This window comes from Macrobrachium nipponense, chromosome 12, assembly GCF_015104395.2.
Source record: "Macrobrachium nipponense isolate FS-2020 chromosome 12, ASM1510439v2, whole genome shotgun sequence".
NCBI classification, from domain to species: domain Eukaryota; kingdom Metazoa; phylum Arthropoda; class Malacostraca; order Decapoda; family Palaemonidae; genus Macrobrachium; species Macrobrachium nipponense.
Window position 1 is genome coordinate 57,360,126 of NC_087205.1, and position 26,899 is coordinate 57,387,024.

A 26,899-nucleotide genomic window follows, 5' to 3' on the forward strand; every position below is an offset into this window, starting at 1 on the left:
ATCCGGCAGCAAGGAAATATCTGAGATTCATGTTCCAAGGGAAAGTATTCCAGTTCCGAGCAATGTGTTTCGGACTTTCGACTGCCCCTCAAGTCTTCACGGACATCATGAAGAATGTAGCTTATTGGCTAACATCTGGAAGGGATCAGGATCTCTTTATATCTGGACGATTGGCTAATAAGAGCCCAATCGGAGAAAAAATTTCTGGAGGACCTTTTATTTACTCTAAATTTGACAAAGACCCTAGGACTTTTAGTCAATCGCGAGAAATCCATGCTGACTCCCCAGCAAAGTATTGTCTATCTGGGGATTCAGATGGATTCTCGGGATTTTCTAGCGTATCCTTCGCAGGAAAGGAGAGAACGCTGCTTAGAAAAGGTGGCAGTCTTCTTAAGGAAAGAACATTGTTCCGCGAGGGAATGGATGAGCTTACTGGGACCCTCTCCTTGATGGAACAGTTCGTTTTTCCTTAGGAAGACTACACCTACGACCCCTTCAATTTTATCTGAAGGAGAGATGGGATTGGAAGTCCAACAATCTAGGAGAAACCTTTCCAATCTCGAAAGGGATCAAGGAGAATATCCGCTGGTGGTTAGCCCACAGAACTAAGCAAGGGAATCTCCCTTCACTTACAGAACCCTCGCCTAGCGTTATTTGCAGACGCCTCAGATTCAGGGTGGGGAGCGACCCTAGGTTCGGAAGAAGTGTCAGGCACTTGGGAAGGAGAACAAGTGTCCTGGCACATAAACAAAAAGAACTAACAGCCATTCATCTAGCTTTAGTTCATTTCGAGGAGCAGGTCTCAGGTCTGGGGATTCAAATCCACTCGGACAACACAACAGCCCTCGCTTATATAAAGAAACAATGGGGGACGCATTCCTTTTCCCTGTACGAATCAGCAAAGGATCTGCTGATTTGGGCTCAGGAAAGGAAGATCTCTCTCTCACAAGGTTTGTGCAGGGAGAGAGAAATGTCCGGGCAGATCTGTTGAGCAGAAAAGACCAAGTCCTACCCACGGAATGGACTCTCAATCCTCAGTTTGTTCATGAAACTTACCTGTCAGATATATATATAAGCTGTATTTTCTGAAGTCCGACAGAATTTTAAAAACTTCCGACACACGCAGTGGTCGGTCAGGTGGTTAGTACCATTCCCGCCGCTGGGAGGCGGGTATCAGGAACCATTCCCATTTTCTATTCATAATTTTTCTGTCGCCGGTGCTGAAAACACCTGTTTTCAGTACCTCGTCTTAGGATTTTGGAAACATCATTGCCGCTAAGTATCCTAATTGTCTTTTGATTATTTACTTGGATTTTTGGCTAGGCATACGCTATCTTAAATTGATTTGAATTTGATTCATTTTTGCATAAAATATCTGAATCTAGTTAGGCTAGTTTCAGACGGGGTTGTCTGCAAAGATAGGGTGTGGCTACCGAAAGCTTCGGTAGATCCGCACTTGGTATGTACGAGGGGTATGGGTCTTGCTTCTTTGTTGAGATTTGTCATGTAAGGAGTGTGAGACTTTGTCTATTCCGTAAGGAAGACGTATGACTCGTATGTACGCAATTAATCAGTAAACATGTCTAATTCCGTAAGGAAGACGTATGATTCGTATGTACGCAATTAATCAGTAACAAAGTCAGGGTAGTGAACCTGCTAACCTTCCTGTAGACTTTATTTTGCCTAACCCTGTAGTATGGGCCTAACGGGCTATGAATATGTCTACGAGAGGTGCTCGTCTCCTTCATTGCTGTGAAGTGCTACTTCTGTAATTGTTACTCCTAAAACCCTGCATTGTTGCCTTCGGGCCCTAAGCAGTCTCTGTAGAGGAATTGCCCTTTCTCTGATACTCTTTCGATTCGTAACTTAGAATCGAAAGTGCTTGCTTTAGAGAGTAAAAGTGAAGTGCAGAAGTGCAGTGATACCCCTTGTGTAGTGGAGGGTGCGTCAGATCGGCTCGTTTCGCCTCTAGGCCGGGACCTCTGCTTGACCTCCCAGGACCCGGGGAGGGAGCATGTCGAAAGCCGAAGGAGGGTTACAAGGAACCCCACCAGATCTGGCGTGCCTTCGGCAGTTTCTGATGAAAATCCCCAGACTGCAAAGTGCGTGCGCGTGCACGAATCCTGAAAGATTGCTTCTCGTCCGCCGAAGCGTCCTCCCCGTGCAGGAGGTTGGAGCTTTCGGAAGGACTCGCGCCCTCTAAATAGAAGCTTTATAGAAGAGGACGCTTCACGTCTCTCTCTCTCTCTCTCTCTCGTTATGCGTTTCAGTGAGAAGTAAGAAGGCGAACGTCGCCTGAACTCGTGTCCTTCTTTCCACGAGAAATACGTAAAAGAAGTCATAGTAGCAGGAAGCTTTTGAGAGCGGACGCCCAACCAAGCCAGGCGCGCACGCGAGGGTACACGCCCAAGTGCGACACCAGTTGGACGCCTGAGGCACCGCGCGCGCCAGTGGACGCCGAGGAGCTGCTTCCAGTGGACGCCGAGCCGCGCGCCAGTGGACGCCGAGCGTGCACCAGCGCACGCCAGGTGTGTCCGCCTGGCTGAACGTTTCTGTTGAACTCTTCAAGCTCTTGTTTCAGATTTGGGCCTAAAGAATTTTTACCTCTACCTTCGGTGATACCTTCTACCTCACCTGCAAAGAATGTGAAGTAGGCAGAGCTTCGGAGGAAGCTTAAAGTGAACAGACGAAGTAACTTCTTCTTCTAAACCAGCAAGACATCGGGTTTCGTGAATTCAAGAGGTCTCTGTCAATTAATATTGCTTTTCGCATAGGTGGAGGAGTTAAGGGAAGATCTCGTTTGCTCTACCGCAAGCTTTGCCATTCTGCCAATAAATTTAAGTTGCCACTACCGCAGTCAAGACTTTGCGATAAGGCAGTTACGGGTTATAAAGGCTCGATGTCCTGCACGTCAGGACTCTTGGCAACGTTCAGTAGGATTCTTGCAAAGGCACTCATCAAAAGGACGCTCTTCAGGAAAGCGCAAGACAGGACTTCCTTTGCCATACTGCCAATAAATTTTAAGCTTTAGCAGGCATTAGTTGTGATACGGGAGAGGAAGCTGGTTGGAGAGTTTCTTCCTCTTCCCAGGATAATTTTGCAAGCTTTTTAGCCCATCTGAAAGGGTTTTTTCAGATGATATTTTGTTAGTTTCTAGTCGGGACTACGCTGCCGAATTGAACATCGTCGTTCTACCTGCCGTAAGCCCAGTCTCTTAACAGGGATTCTTGCCCCTTCCTCGTTTGAGACGGGAATCGGAAAAATTAAATGCTCGACTTCCTGGATTACGTTTTGTCAGTTCAGTGACTTTCCCCAGGACAAATATACTATCGTTTTGTCAAGTAAGTGGGTATCCCCTTATTGACAAAATATCTCTTTGTCCCGTAAATGGGTTAGTTCTCATTGATAAACATCTCATTAACTTGATATTGCGTAAGCGAATAAGCTCTTATTGACAAGATTCGGAAGAGCTTCATTCGTCATTCGCAGACTCGTACAAGAAATAGACTTGTAGACTACGTCAATGAACGCTTATGTCCAATAACATAAGAATCTTTAGCTGACTGCTTAGATTCTCTTTAAGTTTTGTTCATGAAACTTGCTTGTCAGATATGTATGTAGCTGTATTTCCGAATTCAGCTATATATATGTCTGCCAGGTAAGTATGAACAAACTTTATTGTGATATAATTTCATATTTTGCCTTGCGTTATTTTACTTCTGTTGGTTCAAGTCATACGCTTGCTGTAGTTACCTCTTCGGATGGCAACCGAGAGGTCTATTGTCTATTTTAAGGACATTTAATCGTTACTCCCTGCAGCCTACCAGGAGTTTCCGATTATCTTTTACCGTTGTATGGTAGTGTTCTGACGACACAAACGCATCTATATATTTAGCGTTTTCTGTTTCGCTTAAATATACCAGCTTGAGAGTCTTTCTGCTCAAAAATAACGGACCTATTTCTCCGTAGAATAGGGTAGCTGGCAACCCAGACATTAAGTTAAGAAGACGACGTTCGTAAGCTGCTGGCTGCTGCTATCACGCTGTGTCTGTCCTCCAGTCCAACCGAGCCAGTAACAGATCGTGCGGTCATGCGCTGTAGGTTACGTCTCTTTCTCCTGCGGGATTGACTGACTAACCGTATCTCTGTGCTGACGGTTACGTCTCTCCTGCGGGATTGACTGACTAACTGTATCTCTGTCCTACAATCACGGACTTTAGCCTAAGATTGAGGGGATTTCTTACGTGAATGAATAAACGTTGCATTCGTTTTGCCTTACTATGTTCAACAGAGTTATCTCTTAATCCTTTCGGTGCTCGTTACCGCACGGTATGGAACTACGAGTCTACCGCAACATTGCACTTTTATATGCTCTCCTGCTTAGGCAAAGCGCAGCCTTATTAGGGAAGTAAGCATACTCGGGGAGGGAATGGATGAGCTTGCTGGGGACCATTTCCTTCCTGAAGAAGTTTGTTTCCCCGAATAGACTGCAATTCAGACCACAGTTTTTTCCTACCGGGAAACTGAAATAATATTCAAGATCTAGGAATGATTCTGAACATCTCTCAGTGCGGCTATCACTGAGGTGATAGAAAGAAGGTGCCGGACATCTGGATAGGGTTTTCAGATGTCCTGGATCTTAATCTGAAAGAAGTAAAAGCGATTCGGTAGTCCCTCCAGTCCTCGAAACGAGTTTTTGGGAACCAGTGGTCCAGATCAACTCTGATATTCCACAGCTCTCTCATATCTTAAGAAGTGTTCTTCTCTCGGTCCTTGTTCGAGTTTTACGAGAAAGAGCCTATTATAACAACAGGCGTAGAATGTAACGATCCTCTACAGGTTCGTTACAGGATTGCAAAAGTCTGTACGAATCGTCTCGATCGACGGCAGCAACTATTCACTTCCGAGTGGAATCTTTCTTTAGAAGTAACGTTGAGAGTTGTGTAGACTTTAGGGACGCCCTTTCATTCTTCTCTTCGATATGTTGAGGACGAAGAGGCTTCTTCTTCTCTGCTCCCTTATTCTCGATCCGGGATCGGTTACCATTAACGCCATCCTATGAATATTGAACGGGGATGGATGTTTAGTCTCTTTTCCCCTTTTTCAATCGCTTAGGAAATTGTAATAAGAGGATTTATGACGTCACAGGGAGCGACAATGACGCTGATCGCCCCATGTTGGCCTTCTGGATCCTGGGATTCACAGAGGTCACATACTTCCTAGTTCACTTTCCAAGGACCTTTTCCGAGAGAGTCGGTCTACTCTTAACTCGAAAGGTACCTATAACCTCTCCGCTTTGAGTCTGACTACGTTCAGACTATCGAGATGTTGACAGGAATAAGATTACCGTCTTCCATTTCCGTCTGAAGAATGGATAAGCTGGCAGTCACAACTATTAAAAGAATACGCAAATATGTTGTTGACGGCCTTTGGGCTCAGAGAATTTGCGTCTGTCAAACAAACAAAGCCCTTCACGATTTTTGAGTTCTGTGGAATCTCGAAACTCGCTCACACCTCTACTTTTTGTCTCACCTGTTTTCTCGGAGTCAGACACTCGTGCGAGATCAGGCGACATATAGTAGCCCTGAGTTTCTTGTTGACGAAGTCGGTTGCGTTTATACACCCCCGATGATCGTGTAACATGAGACCAGGTTGGACTGTCAGGCATTCGTCCTTCGGGACTGAATCGCCTTTATGCTCCTTGGCTCCTTTCTCCTGGCCCAAACCAGAAGCTGAGTCAGGAGTTGATTCGCTGACGATGTTGGGTTGCGTTGATACACCCCCAAGGTTTGCTTAGATTGAATCGCCCAGGCAGTCCAGACACTCATCCTTCAGCGAAGAATAGTTGCCTTATGGTCTTCAGGGTACAGCCTTGCTGTCCTTGATTCGTCTGACTGGTCAACTGGTCGGTCACCTGACTTTAGTACAGACGTACTGACTGTGCATGTCCAGATCGAAGCTTTCAATATGGAAACTTAGACGTAGTCTGAAGTTCTTGATGTCAAAGCATTCGAACCTCTCCTACCTGTTAACTTCTTGCATGTGATCAGGAAGGCCTTCTTCTAACCACCCTAGATACGACAAAGAGGGTTAGTGAAATTTTAAGCCATCGTCACAAGTTTGGCTTTAGAGAACAGAAGGCGGTGTGCTCTCTAAGCCTTCCGTTGTGGCCTAAGAATGGAAACCCGTTTTGTCCTTGGGCCAGGAGCTTGGAAGCAAGGATGGCACAAGTTAGTGGGCAGGAGCTAGAGAGAGTCCTGTGCCCTGTCGGGTCTCTCAAGTTTTATCTACATAAAACTCAAGAAAGTCGAAGTCATTCGGGCAATCTGCAGTGTTCCGAAAAAGACCAGACTTGCCCATATCGAAGAACACCCTGGCTTTAGTGTTAAGGAGTTCTTTCAAAAATGCTCCTTCATTGTGTTTGCACAAAGAATTGAAATCTTTTTATCTGACTGCTCACGAGGTGAGGGCGCGGCCTTTGGAAGCATTTCAACAGAGCATGGCACTCAGCAACATCCTGAGTACCATGTTTAGCGAAGCAAACTCTGTGTTCACTTCACACTCCCTGCGAGATGTGAAGATGGCATATGAGATCTGCTGCTCGCTAGGGCCATACGTGTCTGCAGACACAATCTTGGGGGCAAGAAGTACCACTCATCCATCCTGTAGAAAAATGGTTAGGAAGAGCTCTTAATTTAGTTGTTGAGTCGCCGACAACGGCGACTTCTTAACTCTTAAGCCTTAGTTAACACACCTTAACTTTGGCTAGGTTGGTCAGGTGGTGATATATATATTTATATATATATATTTATTTTACTTCTTAGCCCTCATGGTATGGTCAATATGGTCTAGTCACATTGTGGTCACGCCCCCGTTGACAGATCATCTGGAGTGCACCAGCTTCATAGGTCTCTACCTCGCTGGCAACTCTAGTAAAGCAGAAGCAGACTTGGGTGACAGTAATCACGAAGTCAGCTATGCTAACAGGTGGAACCAAGATGTAAATCATCTGCATGCATTTGTTTCCCAAAATCCTTCTATTCTGTCCCTTCCCACCTCCAAAGGTGGGATTCAGCTATATATATATCTGACAGGTAAGTTTTTCATGAACAAAATGATATTGTTATGATACAATAAAGTTTGTTCATACTTACCTGGCAGATATATATAATCAAGTACCCACCCACCTCCCCTCAGGGGACAGTGGAAATAAAAATTATGGATAGAAAATGGGAATGGTTCCTGATACCCGCCTCCCAGCGGCGGGAATGGGTACTAACCACCTGACCGACCACTGCGTGTGTCGGAAGTTTTTAAAATTCTGTCGGACTTCAGAAAATACAGCTATATATATGTCTGCCAGGTAAGTATGTACAAAACTTTATTGTAAAATAACAATATCATATTTGCCAACAACTGTGGCATCTGTGGGGAAGGCCCAATATAGACCTGTTCGCGACCAACAGGAATCACAGATTAGAGAACTATTGCTCCCCGATCTCGGATCCACAAGCAGTAGCAGTAGACAGCTTTCTGCTAGATTGGACAGGCTTGGACACATACGCCTTCCCTCCTTTCAAGATAGTAGGGGAAGTATTGAGGAAGTTTGCTTGCTCGGAAGGAACAAGAATGACCTCATCGCTCCCTTCTGGCCAGCTCTCGATTGGTTCACAGAGGTGCTGGAGTGGTGGTTAGTAGATTTTCCAAGATCGCTTCCACTGAGGAACGATCTTCTCAAACAACCCCACTTCGAAACGGTTTTCAAAAACCTCCCCGCTCTAAGTTTGACCGCCTTCAGACTGTCGAAGGACTTGTCAGAGCAAGGGGCTTTCACGTGAAGTGGCAAAGGCTATTGCAAGAGCCAGAAGAGTCTCCACCTCTAGGGTATATCAGTCGAAGTGGGAGTTGTTTAGAAGATGGCGTAAGAGGAAGAAAATATCATCTTCCAGTACCTCTGTAACTGTAAACGCAGATTTTGGTTCTTCTATATTTGAGAAAAGACTGTAACCTGGCAGTATCAACAGTGAAAGGTTACAGAAGTATGCTGGCCTCAGTCTTTCGACATAGAGGACTAGATCTGACCAATAATAAAGATCTCCATGACCTTATAAGGTCTTTCGAAACCACGAAAGACCATATAATCAAGAAACCTAGCTGGAACTTGGATGTGGTCCTCAAGTTCCTAATGTCGGAAAAATTCGCACCGTCTCACACAGCTTCTTTAGAGACTTAACTAGAAAGTCCTTATTTCCTCTGCGTTAGCAACAGCTAAGAGAATTAGCGAGTTGCAAGCTTTGGAAGGTAAAGTGGGTTTTAAGAAGGATTCAGCGATTTGCTCCTTTAAACCACTTTTTCTAGCAAAGAATGAAAATCCCTCAAAGCCTTGGCCATGAAGCTTTGAGATAAGAGGACTCTCTTCATTAACAGGAAGAGAACTAGAGAGGACTTTGTGTCCAGTCAGGGCACTCAAGTTCTACCTGAAGAAGAAAAAGTTGCTAGGAGGTACAGAAGTCTTTGGTGCTCTGTAAGAGATCCGAAAAGATCGATTTCTAAGAATGCCCTTACATTCTTCATAAAGGATGTAATAAAGGAAGCTCACCTTAAGTGCGATGAAGAGCACCTCAAGGTTCTCAGAGTAAGAGCGCATGAAGTGAGAGCCATAGCTACGTCAATGGCATTTCACAAAACATGGTCTCTGCAGGCACTTATAGAGTCTACGTTTTGGGGTGTAATTCTTGTTTGTTTGCGAATACCTAAGAGAAGTAAAAATTTCGTACGAAAAGTGCTTTGCTCTGGGAGCGTATGTTTCGGCGAATTCAGTGCTGGGAGAAGGGGCTGAGGCTAATCCTTCGTAATTTAATTTAGTGTTTAAATTATCTTTTATTGGTGGTTGTTTTTATTGGTTAATTGTCAGAGGGAATAGGGAACCCTCTTGCAATTCATAGATTATAACAGTACTAACATGGTCAGGTGATCGGGATTGGCTTCAGTGCTCCTTGTGATTACTTATAGTAACCTTAACTCTGTCATGTAAGAGGGCGAGTCTCCATTGATATGACAAAAGGTCAAGGCTCTACCATGTAAGTGGGTCAGCCCCCATTGGTACGATCCAGAATAGGCTCTGTCGCGTAAGCGGGCTAGCCCCCATTGACACGATCCAAAGAGTTATTCAGCCATAGGTCCATTCCTCGCTGAAACTCTTGAGGCAGGCAGACTCATCGACAGTAGTCATGAAGTCTTCAGCCCAATCAGGTAGGAACCATGGATTATTTTATCCAAGAACATATGTTGTTTTTTCCCTGTTTTTTTAATGTATTTAGTTTAAGTATTATTATTTTGTTTTTAGCTGTCTCTTACCCGCCACCAAGGGTGCCAATCAGCTAAGTATATATCTGCTGGGTAAGTTTTCATGTACAAAAATGATATTGTTAAGATACAATAAAGTTTTGTACATACTTACCTGGCAGATATATACGATTAATGGCCCACCCATCCTCCCCTCAGGAGACAGGTGGAAGAGAAATTATGGCTTAGAAAACGGGAATGGTTCCAGACCCCGCCACCCAGCGGCGGGAATGGTGGATCACCTGACCTACCTGTCGCGTGTGCCGCGAGTTTTGAAATTCTGTCGGGACGACCGAGTCTATAGCTAAGTATATATCTGCCAGGTAAGTATGTACAAAACTTTATTGTATCTTAACAATATCATATTACCATACAGTGGTTTAGTATAAGATATGTACTACATATAACATGTATAAAACTTAGTTAGAAATTCCTTACATACTTACCAACTTTGAGTGAGTCTCAAAGCTGTTAGCTAGGTTGTATTAAACTAATAAAAAAAAGTTATAAAAACCTTACTTGTAATCCTTGGTTACACTACATGTACTTTCCTGAAGTTTTATGTACAACCTGGAGTTATAAATGGTGTTTCTGGAAGGTAATCCTTTGGTAGTTTCCTGAAGTTTGATGTACAACCTGGAGTTACATATTTTTATGCATGACACTTACCTGGCAGGTATATATATAGCTGTATTTTCCTGAAGTCCGACAGAATCTAAAAAACTTCCGACACACGCAGTGGTCGGCCAGGTGGTTAGTACCCATTCCCGCCGCTGGGAGGCGGGTATCAGGAACCATTCCCATTTTCTATTCATAAATTTTCTGTCGCCGGTACTGAAAACACCTGTTTTCAGTACCTCTGGCTTAGGATTTTGGAAACTTCATTTGCCGCTAAGTATCCTAATTGTCTTTTAATTTTATTTACTTGGATTTGTGGCTAGGCATACGCTATCTTAAATTGATTTGAATTTGATTCATTTTTGCATAAGATATCTGAATCTAGTTAGGCTAGTTTCAGAGGGTGTTGTCTGCAAAGATAGGGTGTGGCTACCGAAAGCTTCGGTAGTTCCGCACTTGGGGGGCGCAATTAATCAGTAAACATGTCTATTTCTGTAAGGAAAAAGTATGATTCGTATGTACGCAATTAATCAGTAAACGTGTCTAATTCCGTAAGGAACAAAAAACGTTTGTTTTAGTATGTACGCAATTAATCAATTACGAATAAAGTCAGGGTAGTGATACTGCTAACCTTCCGGTAGACTTTATTTTGCCTAACGCTGTAGTATGGGCCTACGGGTTATGACTATGTCTGCGAGAGGTGATCGCTCTCCTTCATTGTTGTGAAGAGTTCTACTTCTGTTTTTGTTACGCCTAACCCTGTATGTTGCCTTCGGGCCCTAAAACAGTGTCTGTAGAGGTTATTGCCCTTTCTCTTATACTATTTCGATTCGTAACTTGGAATCGAAAGTGCTTGCTTTAGAGAGCAATAGTGAAAGTGGCTAAGTGCAGTGACAGTGCCCCTTGTGTAGTGGAGGGTGCGTCAGATCGGCCTTGGAACGCCTCTAGGTCTAGACCTCTGTCGAACTCCCAGAACCAAGGGAGAGGGCATGTCGAAAGCCGAAGGAGGGTTACAGGGAACCCCACCGATCTGGCGTGCCTTCGGCAGTTTCTGATGAAAATCCCCAGACTGCCAAAGTGCGTGCACATGCACGAATCCTGAAGGATTGCTTCTCGTCCTCCGAGGCGTCCTCCCCGCACAAGGGTTGGAGCTCTCGGAAGGACTCGCGCCCTCTAAGAAGCTTTTATAGAAGAGGACGCTTCACGTCCCCTCTCCTCGTTATGCGTTTCAGTGAGAAGTAAGAAGGCAAAAGTTGCCTGATCACGTGTACGTCTTTCCACCAAGAAATATGAAAAAGAAGGCAGTTTCTCTCGCTTGTTTTGACGCCTGTCAGGAGCGTGACGCTTTTTCTGCACGCTTATTTGGACGATCGGCTTGAACAGGACGCTCGGATGGACGCACGCACCAGTGGACGCCGAGCGTCCTCGCCAGTGGCCGCCGAGCGCGCACCAGGACGCCGAGCGCGCACCAGAACGTTTCTGTTGAACTCTTCAAGCTCTTGTTTAAGATTTGAGCCTCAAGAAAGTGAACAGAACTTCGTCTTCGAAACCCAGCAAGACCTCGGGTTTCGTGAATTCAAGAGGTCTCTGTCAATATTATATTGCTTTTCGCAAAGGTGGATGGAGTTAAGGAAAGCTCAAGGGAAGATCTCGTTTTCTCTACCTCAGTCAAGACTTTGAGATAAGACAGTTACGGGTTATGTAAAGGCTCGACGTCCTGAACGTCAGGATTTTCGGCAACGTTCAGTAGGATTCTTGCAAAGGCACTCATCAAAAGGACGCTCTTCAGGAAAGCGCAAGACAGGACTTCCTTTGCCATACTGCCAATAAATTTAAAGCTTTTTAGACCATCTGAAAGGGTTTTTCAGATGATAGATTTTGTTAGTTTCTAGTCGAGACTTCCATGCCGATTGAACATCGTCGTTCTACCTACCGTAAGCCCAGTCTCTTAAACAGGATTCTTGTCCCTTCCTTGTTTGAGACGGGAATCGAAAATAAAAGGCTCGACTTCCTGGATTACGTTTTGTCAATTCAGCGACTTTCCCCCATTGACATACTATCGTTTTGTCAAGTAAGGGTGTGGGTCCACCCCTCATTGACAAAATATCTCTGTACCGTTAATGGGTTAGTTCTCATTTGACAAACATCTCATTAACTTGATATTGCGTAAGCGAATAAGGACAAGGTTCGGAAGAGCTCTCATTCCTCATTCGCAGACTCGTACAAGAAATAGACTTGTAGACTACGTCAATGAACGCTTATGTCCAGTATCTTAAGAAGCTTGAGCTGTCTGCTTCGATTCTCTAAGTTTTGTTCATGAAAACTTGCCTGTCAGATATGTATGTAGCTGTATTTCCGAATTCAGCTATATATATGTCTGCCAGGTAAGTATGAAAAAACTTTATTGTGATATATCATTTTTTGCCTTGCGTTATTTTACTACTGGTTGGTTCAAGTCATATATGCTTGCTGTAGTTACCGCTTCGGAGGGCAACCGAGAGCTCTATTGGGCTATTATTTTAAGGACATTTAATCGTTACTCCCTGCAGCCTTCCGGGAGTTTCCGATTTATCTTTTACCGATGTATGGTAGTGTTCTGACGACACAAACGCATCTATATATTTAGCGTTGTCGGTTGCGCTTAAATATACCAGTTTTCAGAGTCTTTCTGCTCAATAAATAACGGACCGATCTCTTCGTAGAATAGGGTAGCTGGCAACCCAGACATAAAGTTAGAGACGACGTTCGTAAGCTGATGGCGGTGCTGTCACGCTGTGTCTACTCTGTCCTCCAGTCCATCCGAGCCAGTAACAGATCGTGCGCTGTCATGCGCGGTAGGTTACGTCTCTCTCTCCTGCGGATTGACTGACTAACCTATCTCTGTGCTAGCGGTTGCATCTCTCCTGCGGGATTGACTGACTAACTGTTTATCTGTCCTACAATCACGGACTTTAGCCTACAATTGAGGGGATTTCTTACGTTAATGAATAAACGTTGCATTCGTTTTGCTTTACTATGTTCAACAGAGTTATCTCTTAATCCTTTCGGTTCTCGTTACCGCACGGTATAGAACTACGAGTCTACCGCAACATTGCACTTTTATATGCTCTCCTGCTTAGGCAACCGCAGCCTTATTAGGGAAGTAAGCATACTCGGGGAGGGGGAGGGAATGGATGAGCTTGCTGGGACCATTTCCTTCCTGAAGAAGTTTGTTTCCCCGAATAGACTGCAATGCAGACCACAGTTTTTTACTACCGGGAAACTGAAATATTATTCAAGATCTAGGAATGATTTCTGTACATCTCTCAGTGCGTCTATCACCTGAGGTGATAGAAAGAAGGTGCCGGACATCTGGGTAGGGTTTCAGATGTCCTGGATCTTAATCTGAAAGAAGTAAAAGCGATTCGGTAGTCCCTCCAGTCCTCGAAACGAGTTTTTGGGAACCAGTGGTCCAGATCAACTCTGATATTCCACAGCTCTCTCATATCTTAAGAAGTATCTTCTCTCGGTCCCTGTTCGAGTTTACGAGAAAGAGCCTATTATAACAACAGGTGTAGAATGTAACGATCATCTAGAGGTTCGTTACAGGATTGCAAAAGTCCGTAACGAATCGTCTCGATCGACGGCAGCAACGATAGATTACTAACATGCTAGGTATTTTAATTAAGTGGTGTTCTTTTTATGGTTGTCTGAGAGGGTTATTTCCTCTTCAGTATGTGAAGTGTAATGTGTTACGTTAGCTTTGTGTGTGGTTCAGGTGGTCTAACTTATCCTAGCATGAATGCCCCTGGTAAGAGAGGGCTAGGGTTTCCTGTCAACAAAATTGGTCCCGTCCAGTTGTCAGACCCTTCTTGTTAGCTTTCTCAACAAACAGGTCACATCCTAGTTGAGAGCTACTAAGGTTTAGCAGGCTAAAGAGGCAGGACCATACGAAGGTCAGCTACCTTAGCCCAGGTTAAGGAACTTAATAAATAATTTTAAAAATTAAGTAATTTTTGAATTATGACGATGTTGCTGTCTGTGACCCACCTCCAAATGTGTCAATCAGCTATATATACCTGCCAGGTAAGTGTCATGCATAAAAAATGATATTGTTATGATACAATAAAGTTTTATGCATACTTACCTGGCAGGTATATATAATTAAATTCCCACCCTCCTCCCCTCAGGAGACAGGGTTCAGAGAAAATCTGAGGAAAACGGGAATAGTTCCAAGTACCAGCGCCACGGGAACGTGGGGGAGATCACCTGAACTACCAGTGGTCTAGCGGTTGCCGAGAGTTTTGAAAATTCTGCCAGTGCGAACAGACAACAGAGAATGTTGTTTGACAGATTTGCATCTGTCAAACAACAAAGACTTTCACGATCATTGAGGTCTGTGGAATCTCGATTCTAGCTCACCATCTACTTTTTGTCTCGCCTGTTTTCTCGGAGTCAGACCACTCGTGCGAGATCAGGCGACATATAGTAGCCCTGAGTTTCTTATTGACGAAGTCGATTGCGGACGACGTTGGGTTGCGTTGATACACCCCCCCCAAGGTTTGCTTAGATTGAATCGCCCAGGCAGTCCAGACACTCATCCTTCAGCTAAGAATAGTGCCTTTTGGTCTTCAGGGTACAGCCTTGCTGTCCTTGATTCGTCTGACTGGTCAACTGGTCGTTCACCTGACTTTAGTACAGACTGTGCATTTCCGGATCGAAGCTTTCAATATGGAACTTAGACGTTAGTCTGAAGTTCTTGATGTCAAAGCATTCGAACCTCTCCTGCCTGTTAACTTCTTGCATGTGATCAGGAAGGCCTTCTTCTAACCACCCTAGATACGACAAAGAGGGTTAGTGAGATTTTAAGCCATCGTCACAAGTTTTGGCTTTAGAGAACACAAGGCGGTGTGCTCTCTAAGCCTTTCGTTATGGCCTAAGAATGGAAACCCTTTTTGTCCTTGGGCCAGGATCTGGAAGCAAGGATGGCACAAGTTAGTGGGCAGGAGCTAGAGAGAGTCCTGTGCCCTGTCAGGTCTCTCAAGTTTTATCTACTTAAAATCAAGAAAGTCGAAGTCAGTCGGGCAATCTGCAGTGTTCCGAAAAAGACCAGACTTGCCCATATCGAGTACCCTGGTTTTAGGGTTAAGGAGTTCCTTTCAAAAAATGCTCCTTCATTGTGTTTGCACAAAGATTTGAAATCTTTTATCTGAATGCTCACGAGGTGAGGGCGCGGCCTCGGAAGCATTTCAACAGAGCATGGCACTCAGCAACATCCTGAGATACCATGTTTAGCGAAGCAACTCTGGGTTCACTTCACACTCCCTGCGAGATGTGAAGATGGCATATGAGATCTGCTGCTCGCTAGGGCCATACGTGCTGCAGACACAATCTTGGGGGCAAGAAGTACCACTCATCCTATCCTGTAGAAAATGGTTAGGAAGAGCTCTTAATTTAGTTGTGGAGTCGCTGACAACGGCGACTTCTTAACTCTGAAGCCTTAGTTAACACACATTAACTTTGGCTAGGTTGGTCAGGTGGTGATATTATAATTATATATATATATTTATTTTACTTTCTTTAGCCCTCATGGTATGGTCAATATGGTCTAGTCACATTGTGGTCACGCCCCCGTTGACAGATCATCTGGAGTGCACCAGCTTTATAGGTCTCTACCTCGCTGGCAACTCTAGTAAAGCAGAAGCAGACTTGGGTGACAGTAATCACGAAGTCGGCTATGCTAACAGGTGGAACCAAGATGTAAATCATCTGCATGCATTTGTGTCCAAAAACCCAATCCTTCTATTCTGTCCCTTACCCACCTCCAACGGTGGGGTTCAACTATACTATATATATCTGACAAGGTAAGTTCATGAGCAAAATGATATTGTTATGATACAATAAAGTTTGTTCATCACTTAACTGGCAGATTAAGATAATAATATTCAAGTACCCACCCACCTCCCCTCAGGGGGACAGTGGAAATAAAAAAAATTTATGAATAGAAAATGGGAATGGTTCCTGATACCCGCCTCCCAGCGGCGGGAATGGGTACTAACCACCTGGCCGACCCACTGCGTGTGTCGGAAGTTTTTTAAATTCTGTCGGACTTCAGAACATACAGCTATATATATACCTGCCAGGTAAGTATGCATAAAACTTTATTGTATCATAACAATATAATTTTCATCCAAAAATGGTGGTTCTGGAAGGTAAAAGTATACACAATTAGTACAAAATACTACACAGTCCTGAGTGCAATATGTAAATTAGAGTATATCAAGAGTAAAAGAGTTAATGTATGTATAATTCCTTACTTTTAGTTTAAAGTTGTCGTGCTATGTAACCCTGGACAAAGTTTTATGTGGCCCCATAGCCTACATCATTCAGGGGGTTCTGGGATTCGTGAATGTACAAAAAATTATGTAAGTAAGTCCTCTATGCATAGTAAGTTGCATACAGTATGTAATACCATATAGTGGTTTATAAGACTTAGTTAGAAATTCCTTACATACTTACCAACTTTTAGTGAGTCTCAAAGCTGTTAGCTAGGTTGTGGGAGATGGAGATGGAGGTAGTACAGTATGCATGTGTAGGGAGCCTGCAATGATAAGGATGAATTCCATACCTAACTTCAGTGTGCTTTATACAGATGACAGGCTAGGATGAGAGAGCTTGAAAAGATGATGGGCAGCCTGGAATGATATAGAATATTAAAGGACAGTATGTAACCACTTAAGTACAAATTGTACTGTTCCATAATTAACAATTTAGTACTGTACGTATATGTACACATTAAAAACAATTGAGAATTCCTTACCTTTAGCGAAATGAAGAGATGTAGGCTATGTAGAGGTCTGGTTTATGTAAGTCACAAAGTGCATGTCAGTCTGGAATGATAATGTACATATGATTAGTAAAGTAGTACACTATGTAGTATGTAGTATGTACATAGTTATTACATATGTATAATATAAACATTCATAAAAAAAAAGGTGTCCTTACCAAATGCTAGTGGTTGGCTTGCTAAATGGGATGGGCATATGGTAGATGAGAGTGGCTGGGCTATGGAGTGGGATGTGCAGGTGCTTGGGAGTCTGGAATGATAAAAAATAAAAATGATAGAGTATGTATTAACTACTGCACATATATTATTACTGTTTGACATATGTACAATATAAAAAAAGAAAAATTCTTTTACCTGATGGAGTTGGAGAGGTGATACTAGTCGTATCAACTGATTTTGGCTCTGAAGAGGCTACATCTAGATCTGGAAAGAATGATAGGGTACATAAATAAGGTGGATGTAGTATTTAGTGTACATATGTACACTTTTTATAAAATTTCTATTAGCAATTCATAAAACATTTTAAAAATTCGTTAAGGATTCCTTACCTGATGAATAGGGCGAGACATCCAAACCATGGAGAGGCTCAGGGTCATCTGGGTCATCGTCACTATCAAAGGGGTCTGGAATGATACAAAAAGAAAAATATTAGGTTATGCAACATCAAACACATTGTAGTAGTGTATGTATGTCATAATGTAGTAAACAATTTACAGCATGAAAATGAGAAAAATGAAATTTCTTACCTGATGGAGGTGGATGGGCTGCTACAGAGGGTCCAGGTACAGGGGGATCTGGAATTGTCACCACTTCTGCAATAAAATACAAATGATGAAAATCAATGAAGTTACAATTTACTCTAACATTTAGTATATGTTACATTAAAAAATTAACACATTTTATATTACAGTATGTAAACAAAATAAATTAGTAAAAGAGTTCAGATTTCCTTACCAGGACTAGGAGTGGGAGGTGGTGGTACTGGAGACTTGTGAAAGAAAGTGTCAAGCCTGGACTGCACACTTTTCTTCATCTGCTTCTCCTTCAGGGTCTCCTTGTAGAACGTCACCAAATCCATGATCCCTCTCCTGATTTGTCAAAAACCTGGCAACGTTAGGGTCTTCTCCCTCAAAAGAAGCCCAAGGCTCTCTCCAGATGAGTAAAACCCTCCCTGACAAGCCTTTCACAGTAAGTCCTGGGTTTTGTCTCTGGTACCTCTAACTCCTCCTCAATAATCTGCTGCTCCAGCTCAAGGAGGTCCTCTGCTGACAGTTCCTCTCCATGGGATGCCAGCAGCTCTGTAACATCAGCAGGTTCAAGATCTAGTTTCAGCCTCTTGCTTAGCCCTACGATTTTCCTCGTCACAGTCTCGATGTCTTCTGCCTGGTCAAAGCCTTCAAAACTGTGCACAAACTGTGGACACAGTTTCTTCCAGGCCCCATTTAAAGTGGTCGTCTTCACCTTGTCCCAAGCACTTGCAATGTTCCTGACTGCATCAGCAATGATGTAGCCCTGCCAGAACTGCTTCAGAGTCAACTCCTTGTTAGCTTCTATGGCTCTCAAAGCAAAACGTATTGTCCTTCTAAGGTAGTAAGCCTTAAAGTTCGCAATTACTCCCTGGTTCATCGGCTGTATCAGCGATGTGGTATTGGGTGGGAGGTACACCACCTTCACATTAGGGTGCATGTTGCTCAAAATTTGAAGGGTGACCAGGGCATTGTCTAAAACTAAAAGCACCTTAAAAGGCAGACCCTTCGAAGACATATACCGTTCCACTGCTGGCACAAAATGGTCATTGAACCAATCTTCGAAGACCATCAAGGTAACCCAAGCCTTCTTGTTAGATTTCCAAATCACAGGGAGTTGACTCTTGAAAATGCCCTTGAAAGCCCTCGGATTCTCGGCCAAATACACCAGCAAGGGCTTAAGTTTCAAATCGCCACTTGCATTGGCCCCAAACAGCAAAGTCAGTCGCTCCTTACCAGCTTTATGGCCAGGTGCTGACTTCTCCTCCTTGGAAAGGTACGTACGGTTGGGCATTCTTTTCCAAAATAAGCCAGTCTCATCTACATTAAAAACTTGGTCAGCCGTGTAACCACATCCTTAAATTATTTCAGCCAAACCACTAGGAAAACTTTCTGCTGCTTCGCTATCAGCACTAGCAGCTTCACCTTGCAGCTTCACATTATGCAAATTTGCACGAGCCGTAAAACGGTTAAACCAACCTCTACTTGCGGAAAATTCACCACCAGCACTGCCTTCTCCAAATTTTTTCGCTACTGCCTCATGCAGCTCTCTAGCCTTCTCCTGGATCACACTTAAGCTCACCGGAACACGTCGCTGGTTCTGGTCCTCCAGCCAGATCATCAGCAACTTCTCCATTTCCACAATGCTCTGGCTACGTTGCTTCTCGTTGATCACCGTTGACTTCATCGGTGCAGCATCCTTAACGTGCTTCAGAATACGTTCCTTATCCTTCACAATGGTTACCACCGTCGTCCTGCTCAGCCCCAAAGCAGACCTATCTCGGTGTTGGTCTCTCCCTTCTCAGACCGCTTAACGACGTCGTATTTTACCTCCATGGTGATGACCTTCCTCTTCTTGGATGAACTATCATTGGAGGAAGTATTCTGCCGTTTGGGAGCCATAGTAAAGGCACGAAAAATGCAAAAAATTCAGCCATGTAGCAAGACACAACCTAGCGAAATGAAGGCAAGCACGCGATTGAAGTGGCGTTGTTTGGTATTGTTACGCTCCATAGCGTCCTCGACCATGCTAGGTCGTTGTTCGGTCAATTTACCATACAGTTAATAGCGTAAATTAATTTTTGCGCCCTCCGCTCAGAAACTAGTTCTGCGTATGAGGTATCGTTAAAAGCATAAAAAACCGTCGTAACCTTGGAATTTGCGTTGTAATCTAACCAGAAACTTAGTTTTGTTATTATTACTGGAAACAAGCAATAATTTTTTCATTAATTGCGCTTTTGGATACTGTTATAAACTTTGCGCATCGTAAGCTAGTGTATTCATTCGCTTGGAAACTAGTTCCGCATATGAGGCGTCACTAAAAAACATAGAAAAATACGACATAAAAAGTGTCGAAAATCATCATAACCTCAAATTTTTTGTTGTAATCTAACCAGAAACTTATTTTTATTAATATACTGTGCTAAACTATAAAGGATTTTTTTATCATAGTGTGCGTTTTTTTAAAAGCGTCGTTAACTCGGAGCGTCGGAAGCGTCAGCGTCGTTAACTCAGAGCGTCGGAAGCGTCAACGTCGGAACAGACGTCGTAACCCAGGGCGGATTTTTCAATGAATATTTAAGAAAAAGCGTGTAACCTCGGAACGTCGTAAGCCGGAGCCATCGTAACCCAGGGACTGCCTGTATACAAACCTGAGGTCCTTTACATATAGTCCCACCTCGTGCCACCCCTCACTCTGCATTTTTTTCTGGGCCTAAAGCAAAAGTGATTCTTCACCTCCCAGTCGCGCTGCGCGCGCACTGTCGGACAAGCAGTTAACTACCGAACTCCCTTGTTCGAAGCTTACGACCGTTCCAGCTGCCGCTAGTTACCTTCCTATTCTTAAAGGACCTCAGGTTTGTATAGTTAGGAAAAAATGCAAATTTTTGACAAATTGCCATTTTATTATGAACAAAACTTCATGCACTTTTATTTGGACGAATACAAGTCTTAGTTATGTGTCTGTGTTTTAGAACGCCAAATTTACAGTTCTATACTGTAATGGTAATACTATTAGATAAATTAAAAATTACCTACTGCTAACTACATATGAGAGAGACAAAAGTTGTCTTTACTTAAGAGAGTGAAATTATTTATGAATTATTACAGAGAGAGAGAGAGAGAAAACAAAAATCATTGACCTCCAAATTGTCAACATTCCCCCACCTGTCAAGTTAACTTGACATATTTGACAGCTCTGGCTTCAAGCTTCTCTTCAAGTTAAAAACACAAGATAAGGGAAAGGATATTTTCATACACATTTTATAATAACGGCTATGTTGTTATGAAGATCAGTCCCCAGTTAGCAGCGGACTCGGTTAATAGCAATCCGGTTTTATGGGGCTTTTCTGGTGCCATTAAATCGGTGATTTATGGCGCTATAACACACTTGAGTTCCGGTTACTGGTGCCATAAGGTGCTATAACTTTCCTAAAGGAGGCGCCATGAATCACCAAGTTTCAGTTAATGGTGGTTTTCACTTAGTACCCTGCTGAGAGTGGAACCCCTCCAATCACTGGGGACTGCCTGAATTATTATTATTATTATTATAATTAACATTTAAAAATATCAATAATGAATATATACATGTACCAAAAAATTCTCTCATCTCAGTAAGAGAAATAGAGTTTCTGTATTTAAGAGTGTGAAATGGAAAGGTCAGACAGAGTTCTGACTCTTAAGACTTTTTGTTTTCTTTGCTCTTCCTGGCCTCAACAAAGAAAGTGTGCAAGCTTCATGGCCTTCAGTTCTAGCACTTGGGAAGGGGATCTGAGACTCAGAATCTGTAGGTCCCTGATGCCAGATTCGATTCTGTTTCAGTCCCCTCCAAAAGGACTTAGGGATATAATCAGAATGAGATGCCTCTTTGTCTCATTGGTGTGCTGCAGTACTAACTTTAGAGAACACCAGACTCAATTTATCTCATATTATCTTCAGGACTTGCCCATAAGTTTATGGACAAGCTTTTCCTTGGACTTTGTGTTGGCTGCCCAACAAGTGTGTGGTTCATCTGGCTCCCTTAAGGGACAAGGGCATCTTATCTAAAGTGTTCAATAAGTGGGACAGAAGGGGTGTGAGTGACTGGTATTCTCCCTTCTCTCTTTTATTTGTATCTCTCTCTAGACATACATAAAGGTAGGTAACATGCCATCACATGCTGGATGGACGGGTTTATGGGTGACCACATAAGAGGGCATCTTGTCCTTCATCTTAGATGGTTTGGATGCATATCCCCCCTCTCATTAGGCAAGGAAGTTTTATTGTCTCAGACACTTGGGTTCTTCCAAGCCCCCACCTCTCTCTCTCTCTCTCTCTCTCTCTCTCCCTTCTCTCCTCTCTCTTCTCTCTCTCCTCTCTCTCTCGTCTCTCTCTCGTCTCTATCTAAACTAACAATGCAATTCGTTTCTTTAAACCCAGAAGTCTAGCAGGTGCAACATCCCATATGTCTTAACAAACTAGAGGTGCAGGATTCCTTCCTAAGCTCTTCCAAACCAGAAAGGTATTCCCAGGTGGGTAGAACCAAATCAGACACCAGCCTCCAATGGGTAAGTGTCCTATGTAAAGTCCGAAGGTTTGTATTTGTGTAGGAAAATATTTCAAATTTTTAAAGTGATTTATATTTGTCCTAACATACAAACCTAAAGGTCTTTACATTACAGCCCACCTCAGCCACCCCTCATTCTGGTACCTGGACTGAAGGCGAAGTGGAATGCAGACCAATGAGTGGGTTGGGCTTCCCCCTACCCTTTGGTATCTAACGACTGTGTTTGAAAGTTAACGGCTATTCTAGGTATGTATGTTAGAAAAAATACAAATTACTTTTAAAAGTTGCAATTTTTTCCTAAAATGTAAACCTGAAAGTCTTTACATTTACAGGTCATCTAGGCTGAAAGGAAAAGCAGTGTTGCAGACCAAAGAGTTTGGGGGGGAGCCTGCTTAACCCCTACCATGGTAGTTAACAACCTTGTATGAAAGTTAAACGGCCATTCCAGCTTGTTTGTCCGCAAAGCTCTAAATCTTATGCCAAAGACCTTCATGTTTGTACTGTATGTTAGGAAAAATACAAATTACAGACTTTAATTATTTGCTATTTGATTGAAATGGAATAGTACATATCACAATTTGCTTGCAATGGAATATCACTATATGTAGTGTGTGTCTGAGAAAAATTTTTGGAAATTTTTAGGAAAGCTGAAAATATATTTTGCATAAATGGTAAAGGAAAATTAAAGTACTATGAGATATGCCATTGTCTTGTCACTTACTTGGGGAGTAAGCCTGCAAGCTATACTTTGTTGTTCTTGTTGGGGGCGAGGAAAGGTCTATGGAATAGCCTAAAAAGGTCTGAAAAAGGTGTTTTGCATTGAGTTGAAGATACAGGGATGTAAGGATATGATATTTATGATTTACTTATTAGATTGAAAATGTGACAATTAATGTTCATGTTAAACAATACAGAAAAATTGTATTTCTAATAAAATATAGTATATATAATATTTGTTTGTGAAATAAGGTTCTATTTGAGCATAGATTTTAGTATGTTTTAATTATGTTAAAAGTTATAATGTTTACAACTGTGTAAGGGGAAAATCTTGCATGTGTTCCGAGTAAGCTGGAGGTTGGATCACGTCGGGTATTTTTAAGAAAACACTTGTAAGATTGTGAAGTACAGGATCACTGGCGCAGAAATTGCTTCAAAGCTCATGAATTGTATTCACATTCATAGATACAATTTCTCTACTCAAGAGTGTCTTCCCAATCATTTTGCTCTAGTATAGATCAGTAAAGTTAAAAAGTGAGCTTTTGGCAAGTGAGATTGTGGCCTTCCCCTTATAAACTTGAAATGCTTTTGCTTTTTTAGATATTTATCCCTAGGTTTGGCTTTCTTAAGTGGTATTTACAAAAGGATTTAATAAAGTTTGTATGATGTTTGGTTTGTATCTGTGAGACAAATTGTTTCTCCATTTGTATTGCTTCATAGAAAAAATGTCAGAATTTTGTCCATATCAACTAAATATTTCTCCAAAGTATTTAGGTGCACCACATTATTATTAAAGTTTATTTTAGCTTTGATGTATTTTTCACAATTTTTTAAGTTGCAGGATGATATTCAGTTTGAAGTAGCTAGTGTTCACTGTTTTTTGAGTTGCTGGTAATGTTCATAACAGGTAGGATTATTATTCTGTAGAGCTGCAAATAATTCTCACAGTTTTTAGATTAAAATTTTCATGTAGATATATACTATATATACATTGAAACATTCTATAGTATTTGTTAAATTTAAGTAGTCACTTTGTTTGCACGATGAAGCAGTCTAGTCCAAGCATATAGTTATTTTGTATGCCTTAATTTCAGATGTTGATATTATGATGATTCTTCTGTGATGCCCCCACTTATGTAGTAGTCTAACAGAGAATAGCCATCATGCCTAACAAGGCTGAGAATCAGGTTGGTTTCATTGTAATTTTTTTTGTATTTCATTTACCTTTGCCAGATCTGTCGGCTTTCAGTCGACCAATTGATTGATATTTTATGTAATAATCATAAAGCTGTCAGTTTGTACATACTTTTTAGGATAAAATGCAGGGTACAGATTATATGTTTCTATGGAATACAAACTGTCTCCATTCACATATATACTCGTGTAACATGCGATCTCGCATATCATATGACCCCCAAATTTTGTACATGCAACTTCCCCGGCAGATATATACTTAGCTATAGTCTCCGACGTCCCGACAGAATTCAAAACTCGCAGCACACGCGACAGGTAGGTCAGGTGATCAACCCTCTCCCGTTGCTGGGTGGCGGGAATAGGAACCATTCCTGTTTTCTAATCAGATTTTCTCTGTCGCCGGTTCCGACAACATCTGTTGTTGGTTCCTCCTGCTTGTAATTCTACTCGCTTGCTGAGGATCTATTTGGATTGACCTTTGGTAACGTTATTTGATCTTTGCATTGGCATACGCTTTTTGTGGACTGTTTTTTGATGATTCGATAGGAATATTCTGTCATTATGTTTGATGTTACGGTAACACCTGTGTTTAGAGTGTGTATGAAAGAGGAGTGTAAGGTGAGGCTACCGAAAGCTTCGGTAGACCCTCACACTATCTGTGTAAGGTGTCGGGGGAATGAATGCTCTGTTAACAATACCTGTGTTGAATGTGAAAGTTTGACTGAGCAAGAATATAAGAATTTGGCTTCTTATATTAGAAAATTGGAGAAGGATAGAGTTAGGAAGGCTTCTGTTAGAAGTTCTAGTAGGTCCTGCTCTTTGGATCAGGATTTAGATCTTAACACTAATGTAGTTTCTCCTGCCTCTAATTTAGTTTCAGCCCCTTCCCCCTGCAGCGAATCTAAGGATTCGTCTTTGGAAATGGCTGCTATGAAGGCCTCCATCCGCAACTTACAGTCGCAACTGCTTGCAATGGAAAGCAAAGGTAAGGAGTGTGATATGTGCAGTGTCCCCAGTGCAGTGGAGGGGATGTCTGACCGGCTCCACATTGCCCCTAGGCCTAGACCGCTTCCAAACTCCCAAGACCAAGGGAGGAGGAATGTCGACAGCCGCAAGGAGGATGTAGAGTATCCCCAACGGTCAGGCGTCCCTTCGACAGATCCTGTCGATTCGTCCCAGGCTGCCTTGGATAGCTACAGGATTAGCATCCTGAGGAAGTGTTTCTCAGACTCTGATTCGTCCTCACCAGGCGTGGTTGGAGTTCCGCTATGAAGTCGCGCCCCCTGAAGAGAGCCTGGAAGATGCCTTGGACTCCAGTCCGGAACTTTTTCCCGAGTATTCTCCTTCGCAGAAAAAGAGAGCTCTTAGATCCCCAGATTCCTCTCCGGACAGTAGCAGGCGCCCTTCTCCTGACAGACGCTCCTCTCCAGCGAAGCTCACTCTTCACAGATGATCTTCTGTCAGGCGCTCTTCATCGGGCAAGCACCTCTCCTCTTCTATGCGGCCTTCCAGGAGTACATCGCGGGGCAGAAGCGCCTCTCCTGACAGGCACCAAGAGCCTGAGACGCTCCCTGATTCGGATGGTATCCGAGTAGGCAGTAAGCGCTTTACTCCTTCTAGGCGCCCTGTAAAGGACTCTAGCGTACCTACTTCTCGCGCCAGGATCATGGCAAGATTCAAGGAAGCAGCAAGCGCCGTACTCCGTCCAAGCACTCTCCAATGGACAGAAGTGCCTCTCCTTACAGGCGCCAGAAACCTGAGAGACTCCTCGATCCTGGTAGGATCCGAGAGAGCAGTAAACGCCTTTCTCCTTCGAGGCTCCCTCTAAGGGACTCAAGCGCCTCTCCTGACAGGCTCCAGGATCATTGCAGGCGCCTTACTCCTTCCAGGCGCTCTCTAAGGGACGCAAGCGCCTCTCCTGTCAGGCGCCGGGATCGTGGCTGGCGTTTTTTCTCCTTCCAGGTGCCTTACTCCTTCCAGGCGCCTTACTTCCAGGCTCATAAGGGATGCAGCGTCTCGCCTAGAAGGCACCAGGAGCCCAAGAGCCTAGTTAGTAGCAAGCGCTTTCCCTTTCCTCCTTTCCAGGCGCCCTTTAAGAGTCGCAAGCAGTCTCTCCTGACAGGCGCCAGGTGCCTGGGAAATTCCAAGATCCTAACAGGATCCAGACTAGCAGCAGGCGCCTTACTCCTGACAAGTGCCCTCAAGTGGAAGCAAGCTCCTCTCCAGACAGGATCAAGAAATCTTCTAGGGAGAGAAGCCCCTCTCCTGCTAAGAGTTCTTCACCTAGGAAGCCCTCTTCTCCGGCGGCAACGTTGAAGGATGTCTCAGAAGAGGAATCCCTAAAGACGCTGGGTTTCTGATTGTAAGAGACTCGCAGCTCTTCTTCTTCAAGAATCGGAAACTCTCTATGTCCAGCGGAACCCTCCCTCTCCAGGATCGTTGCTCTCCAGCACGAAGTGTCCAAGTCCCCCTCCTTCCTTCGTAAGATTGCGCCCTACCCCTTTCCCTTTTTAATGAAGAAACCTTTTGTTTTAAAGAGCTTAGAGGGGTGGCTTCTTTCTAAGAAGGAAGCAGGGAAGACTGTTTTTTTTCCTGCCCTCCTTCCAAGCTTGCAGGAAAGCCAGGTATCTGGTATGATACCAAGCAGCCCATGGGATTGGGTCTTCCCTCGTCTGCAGATTCGGATTTCTCATCGCTTGTGGACTCTTCTAGAAGGCGCGCACTACTTTCAGCTAAGGCTTCTTGGGGGATGTGTGAGATGGACCATCTTCTCAAGGGCCTTTTCCGTACTTTGGAAGTTTTCAACTTCATGGACTGGTTCCTGGGAGCTCTGGCCAAGAGGGCTCAGGACCCGTACTTTGTCAGTATGGAAGAGTTATCCAGTGTCCTCTCCTGTTTGGATAAAGCAGT

The 26,899-nt window shown here is 43.4% G+C and overlaps 1 protein-coding gene across 1 annotated transcript in view; it reads left to right on the forward strand.

Annotated features, from left to right (window-relative positions):
- LOC135224816 (uncharacterized) overlaps positions 1–26,899 on the forward strand; it is a 451,449-nt gene that overhangs the window by 54,420 nt on the left and 370,130 nt on the right. Inside the window, 1 exon segment of the mRNA XM_064264139.1 lies at positions 23,890–23,982. Coding sequence (XP_064120209.1) covers positions 23,959–23,982 — 24 coding nt within the window. The 5' untranslated portion in view covers positions 23,890–23,958.